At 38.3% G+C, this 20185-nt stretch overlaps 1 protein-coding gene across 1 annotated transcript; it reads left to right on the forward strand.

Moving 5' to 3' along the window:
* Positions 1-9637: 9637 nt before the first annotated feature.
* On the forward strand, positions 9638-18623 carry LOC117327293 (ubiquitin-conjugating enzyme E2-17 kDa-like). Its single transcript, XM_033884223.1, has 6 exons — positions 9638-9801; positions 15788-15857; positions 16404-16435; positions 16838-16915; positions 17444-17549; positions 18048-18623. Exons 1-6 carry the CDS (start codon positions 9778-9780, stop codon positions 18227-18229), a joined length of 492 nt encoding a protein of 163 aa, XP_033740114.1. The 5' UTR covers positions 9638-9777; the 3' UTR covers positions 18230-18623.
* The last annotated feature ends 1562 nt before the right edge of the window (positions 18624-20185 follow it).

Below are 20185 nucleotides of genomic sequence, written 5' to 3' on the forward strand. Positions count from 1 at the left end.
GGTTTATAATTGGAAACTACATTACGTTTTCCATATACTGTATCTAAAAATGACTTTAAAAACATTTGGAAAGATCCTTTCATTCAAAGAACGGTTAAAATATTATACAGTGGAACACATAATTCATTAACGCACCAACGCATTAACTACACCAGAAATGTTGGTACCGGAAAAGGGAAAACGAGATGACGTGAAGAATAAATAATGTCTCATAACCACAGGGAAAGTGATTGTAGATATTTATACACTCATTTGGAATTTCCCGACTTCCCCTCTTGATTTTACTCCCTCATTGGATTTGTGAATAGAAAATTTGACAAGATCTGTAAATGTGTTACTCCTAGTGGGGGGGGGGGGGGGGGGGGGGGGGGGGGGCACAGAAAGGGGGGGGGGGCACAGAAAGGGGGGGGGGGCACAGGATAGTAGGATTCTGATAAACATTCCGTCAACATCAGTCGCCTTTTTTTCTTTTGTAGTTTTGATACAATTCTTGTGACCTCTTTATTGCAGACTGACGAGAAAGAGAACGTATTGATACCAATATTGTTTTCTGTATTGAAGACACTTGAATCGAATGAAGTTGTAAATCTACATGTTTTAGCTACATTAGCAAACTCCTGGTTTAAAGTTTCACAAACAGCCTTTTAGTTACTCCTATACGTATATGAGGTCTTATTCCACCTGATTACATTGGTGGATATTGCGACCTCATATCCCCTCGTGTACCTAATGAGTGACCAGGGAGTAATGAGTGTCCAGGGAGATACTTTTCACGCCCAGGAATTCGTTAATGAAGATTTTTTGATTTTTTTTTCTGTAACGTACATATTGTCCCATTATCTACCACCATGCAAAAATCTCACTTCGATCGGACCAGTGCATATTATTAAAATGCACCGATGAAGTTGCAGTGCAGCGTGCACTCGGGTGTCCCGGGCGTATTTTACACGGACGTGTGCATAATACTAAATTTTACCATTGCCCTGAATTTCGGCTGCGGTCAGCACGTGAGTGTCCAGGGCGTATTTTTCACGCCCAGGAAGTCGTCGATTCATATTTTTTGATTATTTTTTCTGAAACATACATATTATACCTTTATCTAACATCGTGCAAAATTTAACTTCGATCGGACGAGTGCATAATACTAAATTTTACCATAAATCTTACGATGTTACGATGAAGTTGCCCTGTATTACGGCTGCGGTTGGCACATGAGTGTCCAGGGAGGTTTTTACACGCCCAGGAAGCCGTTGATTTAAATTTTTTGATTATTTTTTCTGAAACATACATATTATACCTTTATCTAACATCGTGCAAAATGTCATTGCGATCGGACGAGTGCATAATACTAAATTTTACCATTAAATCTTACGAAGTAGTGTACTCCAAAGATTGGAAGGGAAGTAACTCTATTGTTAAAATAAGAATGTTACCAGACTGCGATGAGGACGCGGTTCTACAAAGAGTCCATTATTTATTTATTTTATAACGAGTATAACTAATATATTGGCTATATGCAACACATTTACTTTATTTTTTTGACTCTCCATAATTTTATTTTATTTCTTAACACTAAGATATTGTTTATGATAAAGTTTTTCAAGTATAAAATCAGAATATACTATTTGGAATAATTTCCTCACTTTGCATTAACACATTATTTATTTGATTATAGATGAAGATGTAATTTATCATAAAACTTATATTATGTGTATTTTGTACTGAATAATGTCACAATGTTTGATGATGATTTAATATCTTAACCAATTTCTGCATTGTACTTTGCATAATAGTTATTGTTGTAACTCATAATTGATTCATCTATATTCATGTACTGGTATTATTTTTTATGATATTTATTCATTAAATGTTTGATAATAACTTAATATCTTAACCAATTCATGCATTTTAATTTGCATAGTAATTATTGTAAGTCATGATCTATTCATCTTTATTAATGTATTATTTTTTATGATATTTATTTATTGAATGCCTTTACATGAGTTATATATACTAACTGTTTTAGACTTTTAGTTAATTTTTGTTGTTGTTAGTTGCTTAGTTATTGATAAATTGTTCAATTGGATATTTATATAATTACATTTTTTAATAAACTGCTGTAAAACTATTCTAATGCGAAAAATTCTGACAGGATTGCCTGATAATAATGCTATGTACAGTGTGATTTTTGTTTTTAATATGCAGCATTATTTCTTTTAACAGTATAAATATAGGAGATAGGTATATATAAAGTTAAATGACTGCATCGGGAAAGATCACGACATATAAATGTTTGGAATGAATTCAAATATACTTGATCGATTAGAAGAAAAAACATTTTTAATATTATATGGATAAATGGAGCATTTTGGATTAAGTTTTTTTATTATAGGAAAATAGTATGAAAAGAAGGGGGTGGGGGATAGGATGTGATGATTAGTCGAATCTTCCCGACCTACTCAAGAAGTTTTGCACAACTTTGGCGATTTTTACATTGTCAGTTGAGGAGATATTCGTGTCACCATTGCAAAGCCGACTTCTTCACGAAATGTGTTAAAAAATCTCGAAAATGCACAACTTAAATCGATAGAACTTACACTTCAAAAAGCCAATTGGTGGTATTACGTAGTCATCAATAACAGTAATTGATGATTATTCACTCGGGCAACAAACGGTCATTTTTGTACACGTGTTGTTGCAGCAGTACAAGATGCAGAAAATTACATTTGGTAATAAGATGACTTGTTTTTTTCATGTTTCTGGTAGCAACAAAATATTCTTTTTATATTAGAATAGAAATAAGCAAACTGATGGTGAGGGACAAACAGCACGACACCTAATTTGTTAGTTACGTGACTCCGCCTACTGATGGCTTTCGTTACCTGTCACTCGTCTTCCATTGAACACAAGTGAGGCGGAGACGCGGGTTAAGTTGACAGCTAGACAGGCGCCAAAGTTATATAAACTAATCCAATTAGACTACACCGCAGGTGGGCGGAGTCACCGATAGATGATCTTTTTCACTTGACTCGGTCAATTATTGTTTTATAAAATATTAATGCATTTATTGATCACTTCAAAATTGTAAGAATGTATTCATGGTTTTGATCAGAGATGTATATGTCTCTGTTTTGATGAAATAATACGTTTTTATAATTATTTTATTTCAGGTATCAGATTTGGAATTCCACAATTGACATATTAGAGACGTGTACATAATTTGGTTTGATTTATTTTGTTTAACGTCCTATTAACAGCTAAGGTCATTTAAGGACAGCCTCCCGTGCGTGCGACATACATGCGTGTGGTGAGTGCGTATGTGTGTTTTGGGAGGCTGTGGTGTGTTCGTGTTAAGTCTCCTTGTAATAGGCTGGAACTTTTGCCGATTTATAGAAGAAACGCAGAGAATGTCTTTATTCTTCTCTACCAAAAATGGTATAGATATAAATGTTCTTTGTGACATCATGCCAGAAAGATTAGCAGAAATCCGTAATATCTTAGATTCCCATCATCTGAGACAACCTAACTTTCGATTAGAAAATATGCGTATTTCCTTCTTTCCGTCGTCCATCAAACTGGAACGATCCAGATATTAAAGGATTCGTCTACTTAGAAGTTCATTAAAAGAAATATACCTAGGAAATGTCCAATAATAAAGGCATCTTGGTGTGTGGCTCCCGCATGTTAAAAATACTGCATAGCCGTTTGAAGAACCGTGCTAGCTCTCTTAACTATGACCTTTTCAGAGCAAATTTTAAAATTAATTCTCCTGATTATATGTGTGGTAATCCTTGAACGACCCTTAAAGGTCCTTGGTTGTTTTTCTATTTACAATTTACATTGTTATAACCTTTCCGCAAAAATCAAACCTCCGACTTTCTCCTATTGGGCGAACCAGAATACGGGCATGTTAAATAAGTCTATAGCCGATTTTAATACATTTATCAGGTATGGCAACGGAGTTATAACGTTACAATTAATTCTGTCATAATGCGTTATATTCTATTTGATTTGCAGGAGATTGATAAATAATTGCTATATTTATTTTTAAGTCGTTAATTGTACTAGAATACTAAAACAATATATTTTTGCCTCTGATTGTACGTTATCTAGCGAGTGTCTAGCTAGATTAGCCGAACACGCGGGTTTGTCACTCATTAAAACTATTTATATTGTTAAAAAATAATGTTAGTATTTAACTTGGAATGTATGATTTTCGTATTTATTTTAGAACTCAAAGTTTACGATGTTATTAAACGTTCTAATTACGGAACTGAAACTGTAACTGAAGGAATAATCGTAACTGATGAAATAGTAAGTTTTTATTTGTATTTTATTCCGGGTTGCAATATGTTATATATCAATTAACAGGGACATGTCAAGTTGTTATGTAAACCAATACAATTACCGGTCACACCGCAGGTGGGCGGCGCTCCGGGATTAATTTGTCAGATCACAGGTAGATATAAAATGGCCTGGACAATGAAGTGATCACCTAAGGCTGGATTCAGTAACAAAATACAATAATATACACTCGTCCGATCGAAGTGAAATTTTGCATGGTGTTAGATAAATATATAATCTGTATGTTACAGAAAAAATAATAAAGAAATATAAATTAACGGCTTCCTGGGCGTGTAAAAACCTCCCTGGACACTCATGTGCCAACCGCAGCCGTAATACAGGGCAACTTCATCGTAACTTCGTAAGATTTAATGGCAAAATTTAGTATTATGCAATCGCCTGATCGAAGTGAAATTTTGCACGATGTTAGATAAAAGAATAATCTGTATGTTACAGAAAAAATAATCAAGAAATATAAATCAACGACTTCCTGGGCTTGTACAAACCTCCCTGGTACTCATGTGCCGAGCGCAGCCGTAATACAGGCCATCTTCATCGTAACTTCGTAAGATTTAATGGCAAAATTTAGTATTATGCGACCGTCTGATCGAAGTGAAATTTTACACGATGTTAGATATAGGTATAATCTGTATGTTACCGAAAAAAAAAAATCAAAAAAATCTTCAATAACGGCTTCCTGGGCGTGTCAAATACGCCCCGGACACTCAAATGCACGCTTTAATGCACCTTCAGTGGTGCATTTCCGTATTATAAAATCATTTGATCGAAGTGAAATTTTGCATGGTGTTAGATAATGATGTTATTAATATGTTACAGAAAAAAAAATTAAAAAATCTTCATTAACGAATTCCTGGGCGCGCCCGACACCCGAGTGCACGCTGCACTGCAACTTCAGAGGTGCATTTCCATATTATGTAATCATTTGATCGAAGTGAAATTTTGCATGGTGTTAGATAATGGTCTCATAAGTATGTTACAGAAAAAATTATTAAAAAATCTTCATTAACGAATTCCTGGGCGTGCAAAATGTCCCTGGACACTCCCTGGTCACTCATTAGGTACACCTAAGCGTGTTTTTCTTGTAGCTGCCAGCGCCCTGATTCTAGGGCGCGACGAAAAAGTGTCATAAACCATCTAAAACAATAATTCTTGTTAACAAATATGTGTACGCTTACTTGTTGATGAAGTATAAATCCATTTATGCACAAACTGTTAATGGGCACCTCTTAAATATAATTATATCCACAATAATTCACTTGCAACCTACTGTGTTAAATATTGGGTCACTAAAACAACTTTGCTGTTCCGGTTATTATAAAATACGGAATGCACATAAAACGGAAAACGTAGCGTAATATTTTCACAGCGTTTCGTTTGTTTCGTCTATTTCAACTCCATATTTGGATAAACCGGAAATAACCTCGAGAGGTCACAATCAAAACAAGTATGGCGGTATATACAAATGGGACCTACGCTTAAACGACAAAAGAGGCTAATAATCACTGATCTTGGATATAGATATGGACACACGTTGTGTGACTTTGTGTATTTATGATAGATAAATAGAATAAGGTAGGTCAGATCATATGAAATGTGAATAAAGATAACTTTTAAACGACTTTAATTAGGTGGGTCACAGCAACAGGTTTTATGTGCGGTGGTGATTAGAGGTTACATGACAGCCTGTCAAAAGTTTCCTGTCGTGTAAACCTCTAATATTATTGGAGTACCTTTTAGTCTGACTATAACTAACCGATTTCATGTAAAAAGGATGGTTTGCTGGTCAGTCAGATATCCTTAGGTCTCTCAACTCTCTCTGAGATACATTAAAGTATTCCTCTGAATAACCTACTATACTCTATGCTGTTTAGTTTTTTTTTCTTCAGGTTCAAAATAATTTTATTTATCAAAAGCAAGCATTGAATGAAGTATACATTTGTGTCCTCACGCAGGAGGAGACTCATTCAACCCACATCTCTCTATTTTCTTTTTGTATATTATTCTACTGTTTACTTGTATATATAAATCGACAAATGTGCATACGTGTACCTCTCAGCTGTAGTTAGAATCCAGACAATATATACTACGCCTTTTTTGTAATTTTACAATTATTGTTGTACAACATGTGTGTTGTACAACATGTGTGTTGTACAACATGTGCCTTTCCTGGATATCTTTACGCATTTTACCCATGTAAGGAAGATTACCAGGTCCCAGTTGTTCAAAGGGTGATTAGGCTAATCACATTTTAACAACATTTTTCAAAACCTGATACAATAAATTCTGTTAGAACTAGCTTGTCAAAACTTTATGAAATTCTGTAATTCTTAATTCTCTTCCAACTGGCATAATTTAAAGATGATATACTCACAGGTTTTGTAACAAATGAGAAATGAAATTTTCACTAATCAAGTGATTAAGCTAATCAACTTTTGAACAACCGGGCCCAGGTCTACACTTTTGGTCCCTCAATGGCGCATGGGCCCTTATAACGTCACTGAGGAGATAGCGTCACTGAGGAGATCCTCATGGTCCCTAATAACGTCAATGAGGAGATAACGACACTGAGGAGATCCTCATGGTCCTCTATAACGTCACTGAGGAGATCCCCGTGGTCCCTAATAACGTCATTGAGGAGATCCCCATGGGCCCTTATAACGTCATTGAGGAGATCCTCGTGGTCCCTAATAACGTCACTTAGGAGATCCTCATGGTCCCTAATAACGTCATTGAGGAGATCCTCATGGGCCCTAATAACGTCACTGAGGATATCCTCATGGTCCCTAATAACGTCACTGAGGAGATCCTCATGGTCCCTAATAACGTCACTGAGGACATCCTCATGGTCCCTAATAACGTCACTGAGATCCTCATGGTCCCTAATAACGTCACTGAGGAGATCCTCATGGTCCCTAATAACGTCACTGAGGAGATCCTCGTCACTGAGGAGATCCTCATGGTCCCTAATAAATCACTGAGGACATCCTCATGGTCCCTAATAACGTCACTGAGGAGATCCTCATGGGCCCTAATAACGTCACTGAGGAGATCCTCATGGTCCCTAATAACGTCACCGAGGGGATCCTCGTGGGCCCCAATAATGTCACCGAGGAGATCCTCATGGTCCCTAATAACGTCACTGAGGACATCCTCATGGTCCCTAATAACGTCACTGAGATCCTCATGGTCCCTAATAACGTCACTGAGGAGATCCTCATGGGCCCTAATAACGTCACTGAGGAGATCCTCATGGGCCCTAATAACGTCACTGAGATCCTCATGGTCCCTAATAACGTCACTGAGGAGATCCTCATGGGCCCTAATAACGTCACTGAGGAGATCCTCATGGGCCCTAATAACGTCACTGAGATCCTCATGGTCCCTAATAACGTCACTGAGGACATCCTCATGGTCCCTAATAACGTCACTGAGATCCTCATGGGCCCTAATAACGTCACTGAGATCCTCATGGTCCCTAATAACGTCACCGAGGAGATCCTCGTGGTCCCTAATAACGTCACTGAGGAGATCCTCGTGGTCCCTAATAACGTCACTGAGGAGATCCTCGTGGTCCCTAAAAACGTCACCGAGGAGATCCTCGTGGTCCCTAATAACGTCACTGAGGAGATCCTCATGGTCCCTAATAACGTCACTGAGGAGATCCTCGTGGTCCCTAATAACGTCACTGAGGAGATCCTCATGGTCCCTAATAACGTCACCGAGGAGATCCTCGTGGTCCCTAATAACGTCACTGAGATCCTCATGGTCCCTAATAACGTCACTGAGATCCTCATGGGCCCTAATAACGTCACTGAGATCCTCATGGTGCCTTATAACGTCACTGAGGAGATCATCATGGTCCCTAATAACGTCACTGAGGAGATCCTCATGGTCCCTAATAGCGTCACTGAGGAGATCCTTATGGTCCCTAATAACGTCACTGAGGAGATCCTCATGGTCCCTAATAGCGTCACTGAGGAGATCCTCATGGTCCCTAATAACGTCACTGAGGAGATCCTCATGGTCCCTAATAACGTCACTGAGGAGATCCTCATGGTCCCTAATAACGTCACCGAGGAGATCCTCGTGGTCCCTAATAACGTCACTGAGATCCTCATGGTCCCTAATAACGTCACTGAGATCCTCATGGGCCCTAATAACGTCACTGAGATCCTCATGGTCCCTTATAACGTCACTGAGGAGATCATCATGGTCCCTAATAACGTCACTGAGGAGATCCTCATGGTCCCTAATAGCGTCACAGGAGATCCTCATGGTCCCTAATAACGTCACTGAGGAGATCCTCATGGTCCCTAATAACGTCACTGAGGAGATCCTCATGGTCCCTAATAACGTCACTGAGGAGATCCTCATGGTCCCTAATAGCGTCACTGAGGAGATCCTCATGGTCCCTAATAACGTCACTGAGGAGATCCTCATGGTCCCTAATAGCGTCACTGAGGAGATCCTCATGGTCCCTAATAACGTCACTGAGGAGATCCTCATGGTCCCTAATAACGTCACTGAGGAGATCCTCATGGTCCCTAATAACGTCACCGAGGGGATCCTCGTGGCCCCAATAATGTCACCACAGTCATTTTCATAGATTGAAATTTAATGCACAATGTAGGCTGGCTTACATCTGCTTGAAATTCAGCATTGGAAAAGACCTCAAGAGCTTCTATATTATACGGTGATTATATTAGTGTACCCGGGTGTGTTATTCTAGGTTACATCTCATATAGAGCCATGTCAATCACTCAACAACATAAATGCAGAGACCTATATACTAGTATATAGGTCTCTGATAAATGTAACCCTGGTAAATACACTTGACACTTGTAGCATAAACATTTGGTGAAGTTACATAATAATATCCTCCAGGGGTCGCGCTCTCTCTTCTTCTTTATTGGTGAGACCTCCGTCAAAAATGACGATTACGGTCACTTGATGGTTGGATGATGTTAAAAGAAAAAAAAGTGTGGGGATTTGGGTACAGTGAGAGTGGTTATATAATATAGACAAAGGGGGTTGGCGTGGACCTGTCACAAAAAATGTCGTGAAAAAAATAGCCTCTCCAGAGTATGGTCCGTCCTTTATACGTGTAGTCGTGGCTATAGAACCTGGTAAAACTCAGCAGATATATACCAACGAAGTTAACTAGCGAACATATCCGTCCACCACCTTGAAAAAAATACTAAACCTGACAAGATGATAGGGAGATAAAATGGTAGTTATCTACCTTACTCACTTTCTCACCTGTAATTTAGCGTTGTCTCCCTTGTAAGTCCGGTAAAAATTGACTCGTACTTTCTTTGTAAACAACAATGTAGGTACTAGTGTTGTGTAGATACGATCTAACAGAGAAAGAGAAGCGGAACAGCGAATATTGAAAATTCTCTGAAAATAGTCATGGCGCTAAAGCTCATCACAAAGGTAAGGTTGTTGTTTATTATTCGACACAGATGATCGCACAGACAACTACATGTATGAACAGATGAACAACAAACACCATCACAATGTCAATGGTCCACGGTATACACATATATACTACACACCTGCTGGATCAGGTAGACACATACAGGTAGATGTGTATCTCTCGTACAGGACTAATTGTGTGGTCAGATACAGAAATGTATAAATCAACATTATCTAAACACCAATAACCGATTCATTTCATTTTCATCACGATCTTATTTAGTTGTAGTTTAACTCAGTGATTTTATTTCGGATTGTCCGTGTGACTCGTGAACTAAGAGAGATAAATATTCAGTCAGACCTAAAGTAGAAAATTATTGGTCGTACAACTATTTTTGCTAATTTTCATTCATTTTAACAAGATTTCAATGGATTTTATTGAAATATTAAAAACGTATACAGAATTATCTCCTTTGCTGATAACTTTAAGAGATACGTATTGCATGTAACTCTTATTCTTTAGCATTATCAGGCAAGAATTAAAGAATAAAAGAACATGGGAACAGAATTTCGTTACAGTGCATATATTCGTCTATTTCGGCAAAATTAGATAAGCACGGGCGAAGTGTTTAAAATGATATTGTGTGAAAGAGCTAACGAATGTATAGTAGTGTTTGAATTTCGAGAAAATCAATTAAAAAAATCATTAAATGTTTATCAAGATGAATGAAATATAGCACAAATATTATGCGTCCCAACACTTTTTGTATGTCTGTTTCTGAGTCAGGGAATCGAAGAGGCGATATACTTCAAATTCAGCAACATCCAAGTGTATGATTTGGAAATAAAATCTTATACATGAATGCGAACTCTGTCCGTAAAATAATGTAATGTTATAAATATTAGTAACCCTGTATGATTGAAGAAACTACCAACACTGTGTGGCTCTCGGCTAAAACCTAAGTTAGAAGTCTAAACGTGTGGCATATTGTGTAGGCATCGTGTGCTAGTTCAAACTTAAACAAACATTAGTGACCATAAATCATTGTTTAAGACGTTGGAACACTGCCATTTGGGGTAATTTTGTGTACCTCAATATCTCAAAAGGAACATGGATGGTGCTGTGGAATATGTAAATCATAGAAACTGATTGTAACAAACTGAAACATTGGGTAGTTAGAAGGTGGTCCCAGGTTTTTGTTTGAATCATAAAATGTCAATTACCTATGATATCATATATATATAGCTTCCGGTCCATGAAAAAAGTTCGATACAGCGAAAACTTCGATTTGTAAAAAATCGAATCATACATAGGTTCGTTAATAGCGATATATAGTGAGACAATTCGGGACGAAGCAAAAAAAGTTCTATACAGCGAGAAAATCGAATCAACGAAATTCGAATCCTAGAGGTTTGACCGTATTTATTTTGCATGGTCGTAATTTGGTTTACAAAATACACTCAAATGACGGCAATGGTTTACTTCGCAGATAAGCGGTGAGTAAAAACACCATATTTTAGCAGTTATGTTGATAATTGGATTTTGACAAAAATAAATGTCTCATCTATCCAATCTTAGGTGTTACCAATTGGACAAACTGCACACTGTTTCCTCAAGGAATCCTGCTTTTTCTATCGTCCAGTTTGACAGTTTAAGTTGGCTAACAAACAGTGCATCACACACAAAAATACTTGATGAGACATCGTCGTAAATAAATATCTAATGATTTTTCCTGGTCTATCATATATATTGCGTTAACGAAAGCTCATTTCGATTTGTTGTGCACCGGTTATACACTCGGAACACCTCGGCCGATTATCTACGGTGAGGTGACCGTAGAGAATCGGCCGAGGTGTTCCGAGTACCGATTATAATCAGGAGTACCGACTTGAATACGCCGGTAATGATAAGAGTAGTATACAACATTTATATAGTGCACTATCTAATTTCAAAGATTACTCTAATGCGCTTCTCATTATATAATATAATAATACATTTTATTCCAAGTGTTACACAGTCAATGTATAACTTATAATGACTCAGTAGTTAGGTGATAATGTGTACAGGACGTCTGCAAGGGACTCTAAAAAGCACACACAAACAAGTGAGGTAAAACCTCCTTCAGGAATATGGCCATGTTTTTCGACTTCCTGGTAACAGAAGGTAAGCTGTTTTATCAGTGGCCGCTACCTTTCCAAAGCACCTGTTGCCATCAGTCACAGTACGAGAGTTTGGAACGCATAACAATGATTCTGTCTCGGATCGTATCGATCGTGACTCGCCTCTTGCCTCCGAAGCATCATCATAATTATCTGTACTAGTGTCGGTAACCTTTCCTGTACTAGTGTCTGTAACCTTTCCTGTACTAGTGTCTGTAACCTTTCCTGTACTAGTGTCGGTAACCTTTCCTGTACTAGTGTCTGTAACCTTTCCTGTACTAGTGTCAGTAACCTTTCCTGTACTAGTATCTGTAACCTTTCCTGTACTAGTGTCAGTAACCTTTCCTGTACTAGTGTCCGTAGCCTTTCCCGTACTAGTGTCGGTAACCTTTCCTGTACTAGTGTCAGTAACCTTTCCTGTATTAGTGTCTGTAACCTTTCCTGTACTAGTGTAACCTTTCCTGTACTAGTGACCGTAACCTTTCCTGTACTAGTGTCGGTTTTCCTTTCCTGTACTAGTGACCGTAACCTTTCCTGTACTAGTGTCAGTAACTTTTCCTGTACTATTGTCAGTAACCTTTCCTGTACTAGTGTCCGTGACCTTTCCTGTACTAGTGTCTGTAACCTTTCCTGTACTAGTGTCAGTAACATTTCCGGTACTAGTGTCTGTATCCTTTCCTGTTCTAGTGTCTGTAACCTTTCCTGTACTAGTGTCTGTAACCTTTCCTGTACTAATGACCGTAACCTTTCCTGTACTGGTGTCTGTAACCTTTCCTGTACTAGTGTCAGTAACCTTTCCTGTACTAGTGTCCGTAACCTTTTCTGTACTAGTGTCTGTAACCTTTCCTGTACTAGTGTCAGTAACCTTTCCTGTACTAGTGTGGGTAACCTTTCCTGTACTAGTGTCAGTAACCTTTCCTGTACTAGTGTCAGTAACCTTTCCTGTACTAGTGTCGGTAACCTTTCCTGTACTAGTGTCGGTAACCTTTCCTGTACTAGTGTCGGTAACCTTTCCTGTACTAGTGTCAGTAACCTTTCCTGTACTAGTGTGGGTAACATTTCCTGTACTAGTATCTGTAACCTTTCCTGTACTAGTGTAACTTTTCCTGTACTAGTGTAACCTTTCCTGTACTAGTGTCCGTAACCTTTCCTGTACTAGTGTCTCTAACCTTTCCTGTACTAGTGTCAGTAACCTTTCCTGTACTAGTGTCTGTAACCTTTCCTGTACTAGTGTCTGTAACCTTTCCTGTACTAGTGTAACCTTTCCTGTACTAGTGTCGGTAACCTTTCCTGTACTAGTATCAGTGACCTTTCCTGTACTAGTGTCCGTAACCTTTCCTGTACTAGTATCAGTAACCTTTCCTGTACTAGTGTCAGTAAACTTTCCTGTACTAGTGTCGGTAACCTTTCCTGTACTAGTGACCGTAACCTTTCCTGTACTAGTGTCGGTTACCTTTCCTGTACTAGTGACCGTTACCTTTCCTGTACTAGTGTCAGTAACTTTTCCTGTACTAGTGTCTGTAACCTTTCCTGTACTAGTGTCAGTAACCTTTCCTGTACTAGTGTCGGTAACCTTTCCTGTACTAGTGTCGGTAACCTTTCCTGTACTAGTGTCGGTAACCTTCCCTGTACTAGTGTCTGTAACCTTTCCTGTACTAGTGTCTGTAACCTTTCCTGTACTAGTGTCAGTAACCTTTCCTGTACTAGTGCCGTAACCTTTCCTGTACTAGTATCAGTAACCTTTCCTGTACTAGTGTCTGTAACCTTTCCTGTACTAGTGTCAGTAACCTTTCCTGTACTAGTGTCTGTAACCTTTCCTGTACTAGTGTCGGTAACCTTTCCTGTACTAGTGTCGGTAACCTTTCCTGTACTAGTGTCTGTAACCTTTCCTGTACTAGTGTCTGTTACCTTTCCTGTACTAGTGTCAGTAACCTTTCCTGTACTAGTGTCTGTAACCTTTCCTGTACTAGTGTCGGTAACCTTTCCTGTACTAGTGTCGGTAACCTTTCCTGTACTAGTGTCGGTAACCTTTCCTATACTAGTGTCAGTAACCTTTCCTGTACTAGTGTCCGTAACCTTTCCTGTACTAGTGTCGTTAACCTTTCCTGTACTAGTGTCAGTAACCTTTCCTGTACTAGTGTAACCTTTCCTGTACTAGTGTAACCTTTCCTGTACTAGTGTCAGTAACCTTTCCTGTACTAGTGTAACCTTTCCTGTACTAGTGTAACCTTTCCTGTACTAGTGTCAGTAACCTTTCCTGTACTAGTGTCAGTAACCTTTCCTATACTAGTGTCAGTAACCTTTCCTGTACTAGTGTCAGTAACCTTTCCTGTACTAGTGTGGGTAACCTTTCCTGTACTAGTGTCAGTAACCTTTCCTGTACTAGTGTCAGTAACCTTTCCTGTACTAGTGTCAGTAACCTTTCCTGTACTAGTGTCTGTAACCTTTCCTGTACTAGTGTCAGTAACCTTTCCTGTACTAGTGTCAGTAACCTTTCCTGTACTAGTGTCCGTAACCTTTCCTCTACTAGTGTCAGTAACCCTTCCTGTACTAGTGACCGTAACCTTTCCTGTACTAGTGTCAGTAACCTTTCCTGTACTAGTGTGGGTAACCTTTCCTGTACTAGTGTCAGTAACCTTTCCTGTACTAGTGTCAGTAAACTTTCCTGTACTAGTGTCAGTAACCTTTCCTGTACTAGTGTGGGTAACCTTTCCTGTACTAGTGTCAGTAACCTTTCCTGTACTAGTGTCAGTAACCTTTCCTGTACTAGTGTCAGTAACCTTTCCTGTACTAGTGTCTGTAACCTTTCCTGTACTAGTGTCAGTAACCTTTCCTCTACTAGTGTCAGTAACCCTTCCTGTACTAGTGACCGTAACCTTTCCTGTACTAGTGTCTGTAACCCTTCCTGTAATAGTGTCTGTAACCTTTCCTGTACTAGTGTAACCTTTCCGGTATTAGTGTCAGTAACCTTTCCTGTACTAGTGTCAGTAACCTTTCCTGTACTAGTGTCAGTAACCTTTCCTGTACTAGTGTGGGTAACCTTTCCTGTACTAGTGTCCGTAACCTTTCCTGTACTAGTGTCAGTAACCTTTCCTGTACTAGTGTGGGTAACCTTTCCTGTACTAGTGTCAGTAACCTTTCCTGTACTAGTGTCGGTAACCTTTCCTGTACTAGTGTCGGTAACCTTTCCTGTACTAGTGTGGGTAACCTTTCCTGTACTAGTGTCAGTAACCTTTCCTGTACTAGTGTCTGTAACCTTTCCTGTACTAGTGTCCGTAACCTTTCCTGTACTAGTGTAACCTTTCCTGTACTAGTGTCTGTAACCTTTCCTGTACTAGTGTCCGTAACCTTTCCTGTACTAGTGTCGTTAACCTTTCATATACTAGTGTAACCTTTCCTGTACTAGTGTCAGTAACCTTTCCTGTACTAGTGTCTGTAACCTTTCCTGTACTAGTGTCCGTAACCTTTCCTGTACTAGTGTAACCTTTCCTGTACTAGTGTCAGTAACCTTTCCTGTACTAGTGTCAGTAACCTTTCCTGTACTAGTGTCCGTAACCTTTCCTGTACTAGTGTCAGTAACCTTTCCTGTACTAGTGTCCGTAACCTTTCCTGTACTAGTGTCAGTAACCTTTCCTGTACTGGTGTCGTTAACCTTTCCTGTACTAGTGTCGGTAACCTTTCCTGTACTTGTGTCTTTAACCTTTCCTGTACTAGTGTCAGTAACATTTCCTTTTCTTATGTTTGTAATCTGTGCGGTACTTTTAACTGTTTTGTGTATGCCATGTACAATAATTGTCCACGTGACAATAGTTCATTAACATTCTGATTTGCTCTTTATTCCTAGCAACTACAAGAGTTGTACCGGGACATTCCTGACGAGTTCGGTTTGTCGGCTGGTCCGCTTGAGGATGACCGTAAGTGTACATTCACCACATGTTACTTTCACCTTTCACTACTATCACAAGGGAAAGTACACTTCTGATTTTGAGTGAATTATACCTTTTATTACAAAAAAGTAATATATGGCAAATAAGGAATATTAAACTAAGTCACACAGCTAGTCTCGTCAGGGGTAGTAGTGGTACCACACAATTATTTCGTCCTTCTAGGACTCTTCAGAGATGGTAGGGACAAAACACAGATATTTCGTCCTTCTAAGATTCGTCAGGCATATTAGGGATACCACGCATCTATTTCGTCTTTCCAAGACTTGTCAGGGATGATTGGGACACACCACAGGTATTTCGTCTTTCCAAGACTAGTCAGGGATGGTAGGGGCACAAGGGGAAATAAGTCAAACTAATGTCCACAGGGGAAATGAGTCAAACGAATGTCAGTAAGGAGTAATAAGGATGTGCTTGCCCTATGGTAGAATCGATTTTGATCGTTTTTGATATTGGATCAGTACATTAAAAACCGGTGATATTATGTAGCTATTGTACTGTTTGTTGTCTCTACAGTGTTACACTGGCAGGCTTCCTTACCAGGCCCGGTAAGTAGAACACGTTCAGTAGATTGTGATTGGAGGATTTAGCATAAGACGAATATACAACTGCTTGTAACGTTACATGTTTTGATTTTCACACAAATGTATGTTTTGTTATTGGGTACCATTTCATGAGAGTAGCGCGCAATACGATAGATTTTTCTGAAATAACATGTATCATTTATAACGACTGCAAGTTTCATATGCAGACGTTTTATTTATTTTTAGGACAGCACATATGTTTCTTAAATTATCATCATACACTATTTTGTTATCGACAATTAAGTTATTGACAAAAATGCCATTAGTTCAAGATCGGTTATAATATAAAAAAAAAATAGATATACATTTATGGATATCAATGACTAACCGACGGCCAGTGTTAACGGTTAAAGTGTTGTGTTGTAGGACAATAGCCCGTATTCCGAGGGGATGTTTCCTTTACAAATCACATTTACAACAGATTATCCTTTCAGGCCACCGAAGGTAAGATTTAGTCTGTCGTTATGTATTAAGTATCTTTTGATATATATATATCCAGCGATCTTTAAATCATATCTTTTTGAAATTGCTTTTTTATTATTATTATTACAAACAAGAATACCAACGTGTAAGCGAAACTGTCCTTCTAACTCAACGTCGAGAAAACGAGAAAGGCACTGAACGGAGCCTCCTCATACAATGTAGAGGATAAAAACAGTAGGACTATCTAGATAAAAACTGTCATAGTTTAGATATTCTTCAGGCAAGTGACTCATATAGGTTTGTCCATCAAGCGACTGACCTCTTTAGGTTTGTCCATCAAATGTATGGGCCCTATAGGTTTGTCCATCAAATGTATGGAACCTTTAGGTTTTTCCATCGAGTGTATGACCCCTATAGTTGTATCCATCAAGTGTATGACCCCTATAGTTGTGTCCATCAAGTGTATGACCCCTATAGCTTCGACCATCAGACCACTGGTCAATAGATATCATAGTTATTGGTTATAAATCGTATCTTTATTTAAACCAGATTAAGTTTGGCATCCGAATATTTCATCCGAACGTGGAGAAAGATGGAAAGATTTGTATGGACTTCTTACAGTCGGAATGGAAACCTTCGTTTTCTATTGGTTACAGTGAGTATTTTAAGACTTGTACATAAATACATAAAATAAAACAAGATTTTTTGTATAAACTGAAACATGTGATGAGCATGTAACCAAGCGAGAAGAATTAAGCACAATACCAAACATTCATTTGGTTTGGTTTATTTTGTTTAACGCCCTATTTATTGTCTAAATAGGACATCTCTAGAAAACAAGAAATATCTTAAGATCAACGGCATAGTTTTAATGTTGGTGGTTATCATGTAAAACTGCTGATGAAATAAATTAACGAACTAATGCGTTCCAACACGGATAAGGAATATTATTTATGTGTCATTTGAAAAAGATGCATCCACTTATTCAGCTTGCATATTTAATCTTAACTTTGGTTCGTTTTTAACTGCAAATCTGCATTTTGCATTTACCGCTGCATTGACCAATCACATACTTCATCTTGACCAGTAACGCCACCTGTCGCGTCATATCCGGGGCCAAAAGAATATTGAATGTACTCCTTTATATTTATAGTTCTAATGGCTATATCGTCCCTGATGCACACCCCTAACATTGACAATCCCGCGGACCAGGACATCGCCAACATGTACCTACAAAACCAAGAGGAGTTTGTGAAACTAGCCACAGAGTGGACACGAACATACGCTCTCCCAAAGACTACAGGTACTAAGGACTGCAGTCAAACCACTCTTTAAAGTCCGCTCAAGGAGAGACAGAAAAAACGCCCATTATAGACAAGTTGCCTTGATTTATTGCATATCAATTGTGAACTCTTTGCACGATTTTGGTTTTTCGTCAAATTATAACATAAATAGTTCTGTTTCCATATGTCCGTTTCTTGCGGGAATAAGGCTTAGTTTTGATTTTATTTATATTAAACAGACTGTGTAGTTAGGGAGTAACATCAGACAACTGTACCTATTGTTTAGGCGAGTTTGTCGCCTTTATATGGTCCCTATGAGGATCATTTTAACTTACTGCTCAATCGCTCGTTTTTAGCTCACCTGGACCAAGGTGAGCTTATGCCATACCGTTGCGTCTGTCGTCCATCGTCCGTCCGTCCGTCAACAATTGACATCTTCTTCATAACCACACATCAGAATTTGACCAAATTTGATCAGGAGCATCCCTATGGGGTGGGGACTCAAAATTGTACAAATGGTGGGGCTGACCCCCTGGGGGCCAGAGGGGCGGGGCCAAAAGGGGTCAATATAGCTATATTGATATTAACGACTTCTTCTCTGAAACCAACCAATGGATATCGCTCATATTTGACTGGTAGCATCACTATGGGGTGGGGATTAAAAATTGTACAAATGATGGAGCTACCCCCAGGGGCCTGAGGGGCGGGGCCAAATGTGGTCAATTGGGCTATATTGATATAAGCGACTTCTTCTCTGAAACCAAGCAATGGATATCGCTCATATTTGCCTGGTAGCATCACTATTGGGTGGGGATTCAAACTTGTACAAATGGCGAGGATTAATGCATTTTTTGGCATAAAAACCTCACCTACCCATATAAAATGCCTATGATATATTAACATAGCAATACCAGTGACAAATATACTTAATCATCACTCTTGTTTCATATCTCATGAAATCCAGGTGAGCGATACAGGCCCTCGGGGCCTCTTGTTTAACCTGATGTAATGAACAATGGAATCTGATTAAAACCGTCTGTTTCTTGCTTCGTTTAATCGTTCAGGCGTAACACGGATTAACCGAAGACACACCAGAGGATTTTAATCATATTGTGAACATTACAATATTAATATACGATATATTTCTGTGAATGGTGTAAACACGGGCTGACAACATGACATCTCCCGTAGATTGGGGATATAAATTTACATCTACTTATGGCCACAATCCAACAAAAACTATTTTTATATTGATATAAATGAAATAACAATGCCAAAATCTAGTCGGCCATCAAGTACATGTACAAGTATTGTGTTGTGGGTATTTTAAAATGGCTTTAATGCATATATATTGTAATAACTTTTTTTCTTTGTTTACGCTATTTAGATATTACCATTATTTGATATTGAGATAGTAAATGCATATCTTATAGTTTTCTGCCAATATAGGTCTACATTTACTTACTGAGTAACGTTTTATTATACAGAAATGCACGTTTTCCGGGTTCTCATTATTATTTTACGGACTTATTTGTAATTTAATTAACTTTTAGTTGGTGTCGTTCTTATACCCAGAGTCAAAATATGCATTGTGTATGAATATTAATTCTGTTACAGTATACTAATGCTTACACAAACTATTATAACATTCCTTCTACATATTCACACGAGCTAATTAGAAAATGCTTTATTTTATATTAGAAAACGGGTACTTTCACGTGATGAGGAAGACACAAATTAGCATGTTTTTCAAGCTGTTGGTCAAAATTATCCAAACGGTCCAGGATACTCTATTTTTTTCTAGTGAAGTGACGTTTTATTTGTTTAATGATATATTTTCTTTGACATTTCACACATTGTTGTTCTTAATTTCAAATCGGTCAGACATTTAAAAAATACTTTCTTATATTAGAAAACTGGCACTTTCACGTGATGAGGAAGACACAAATTAGGGTGTTATTCAACCTACTTCTATAAGATATTATATCGCTTAGAAACACGCAAATTA

This window comes from Pecten maximus, chromosome 1 (assembly GCF_902652985.1).
Source record: "Pecten maximus chromosome 1, xPecMax1.1, whole genome shotgun sequence".
NCBI classification, from domain to species: domain Eukaryota; kingdom Metazoa; phylum Mollusca; class Bivalvia; order Pectinida; family Pectinidae; genus Pecten; species Pecten maximus.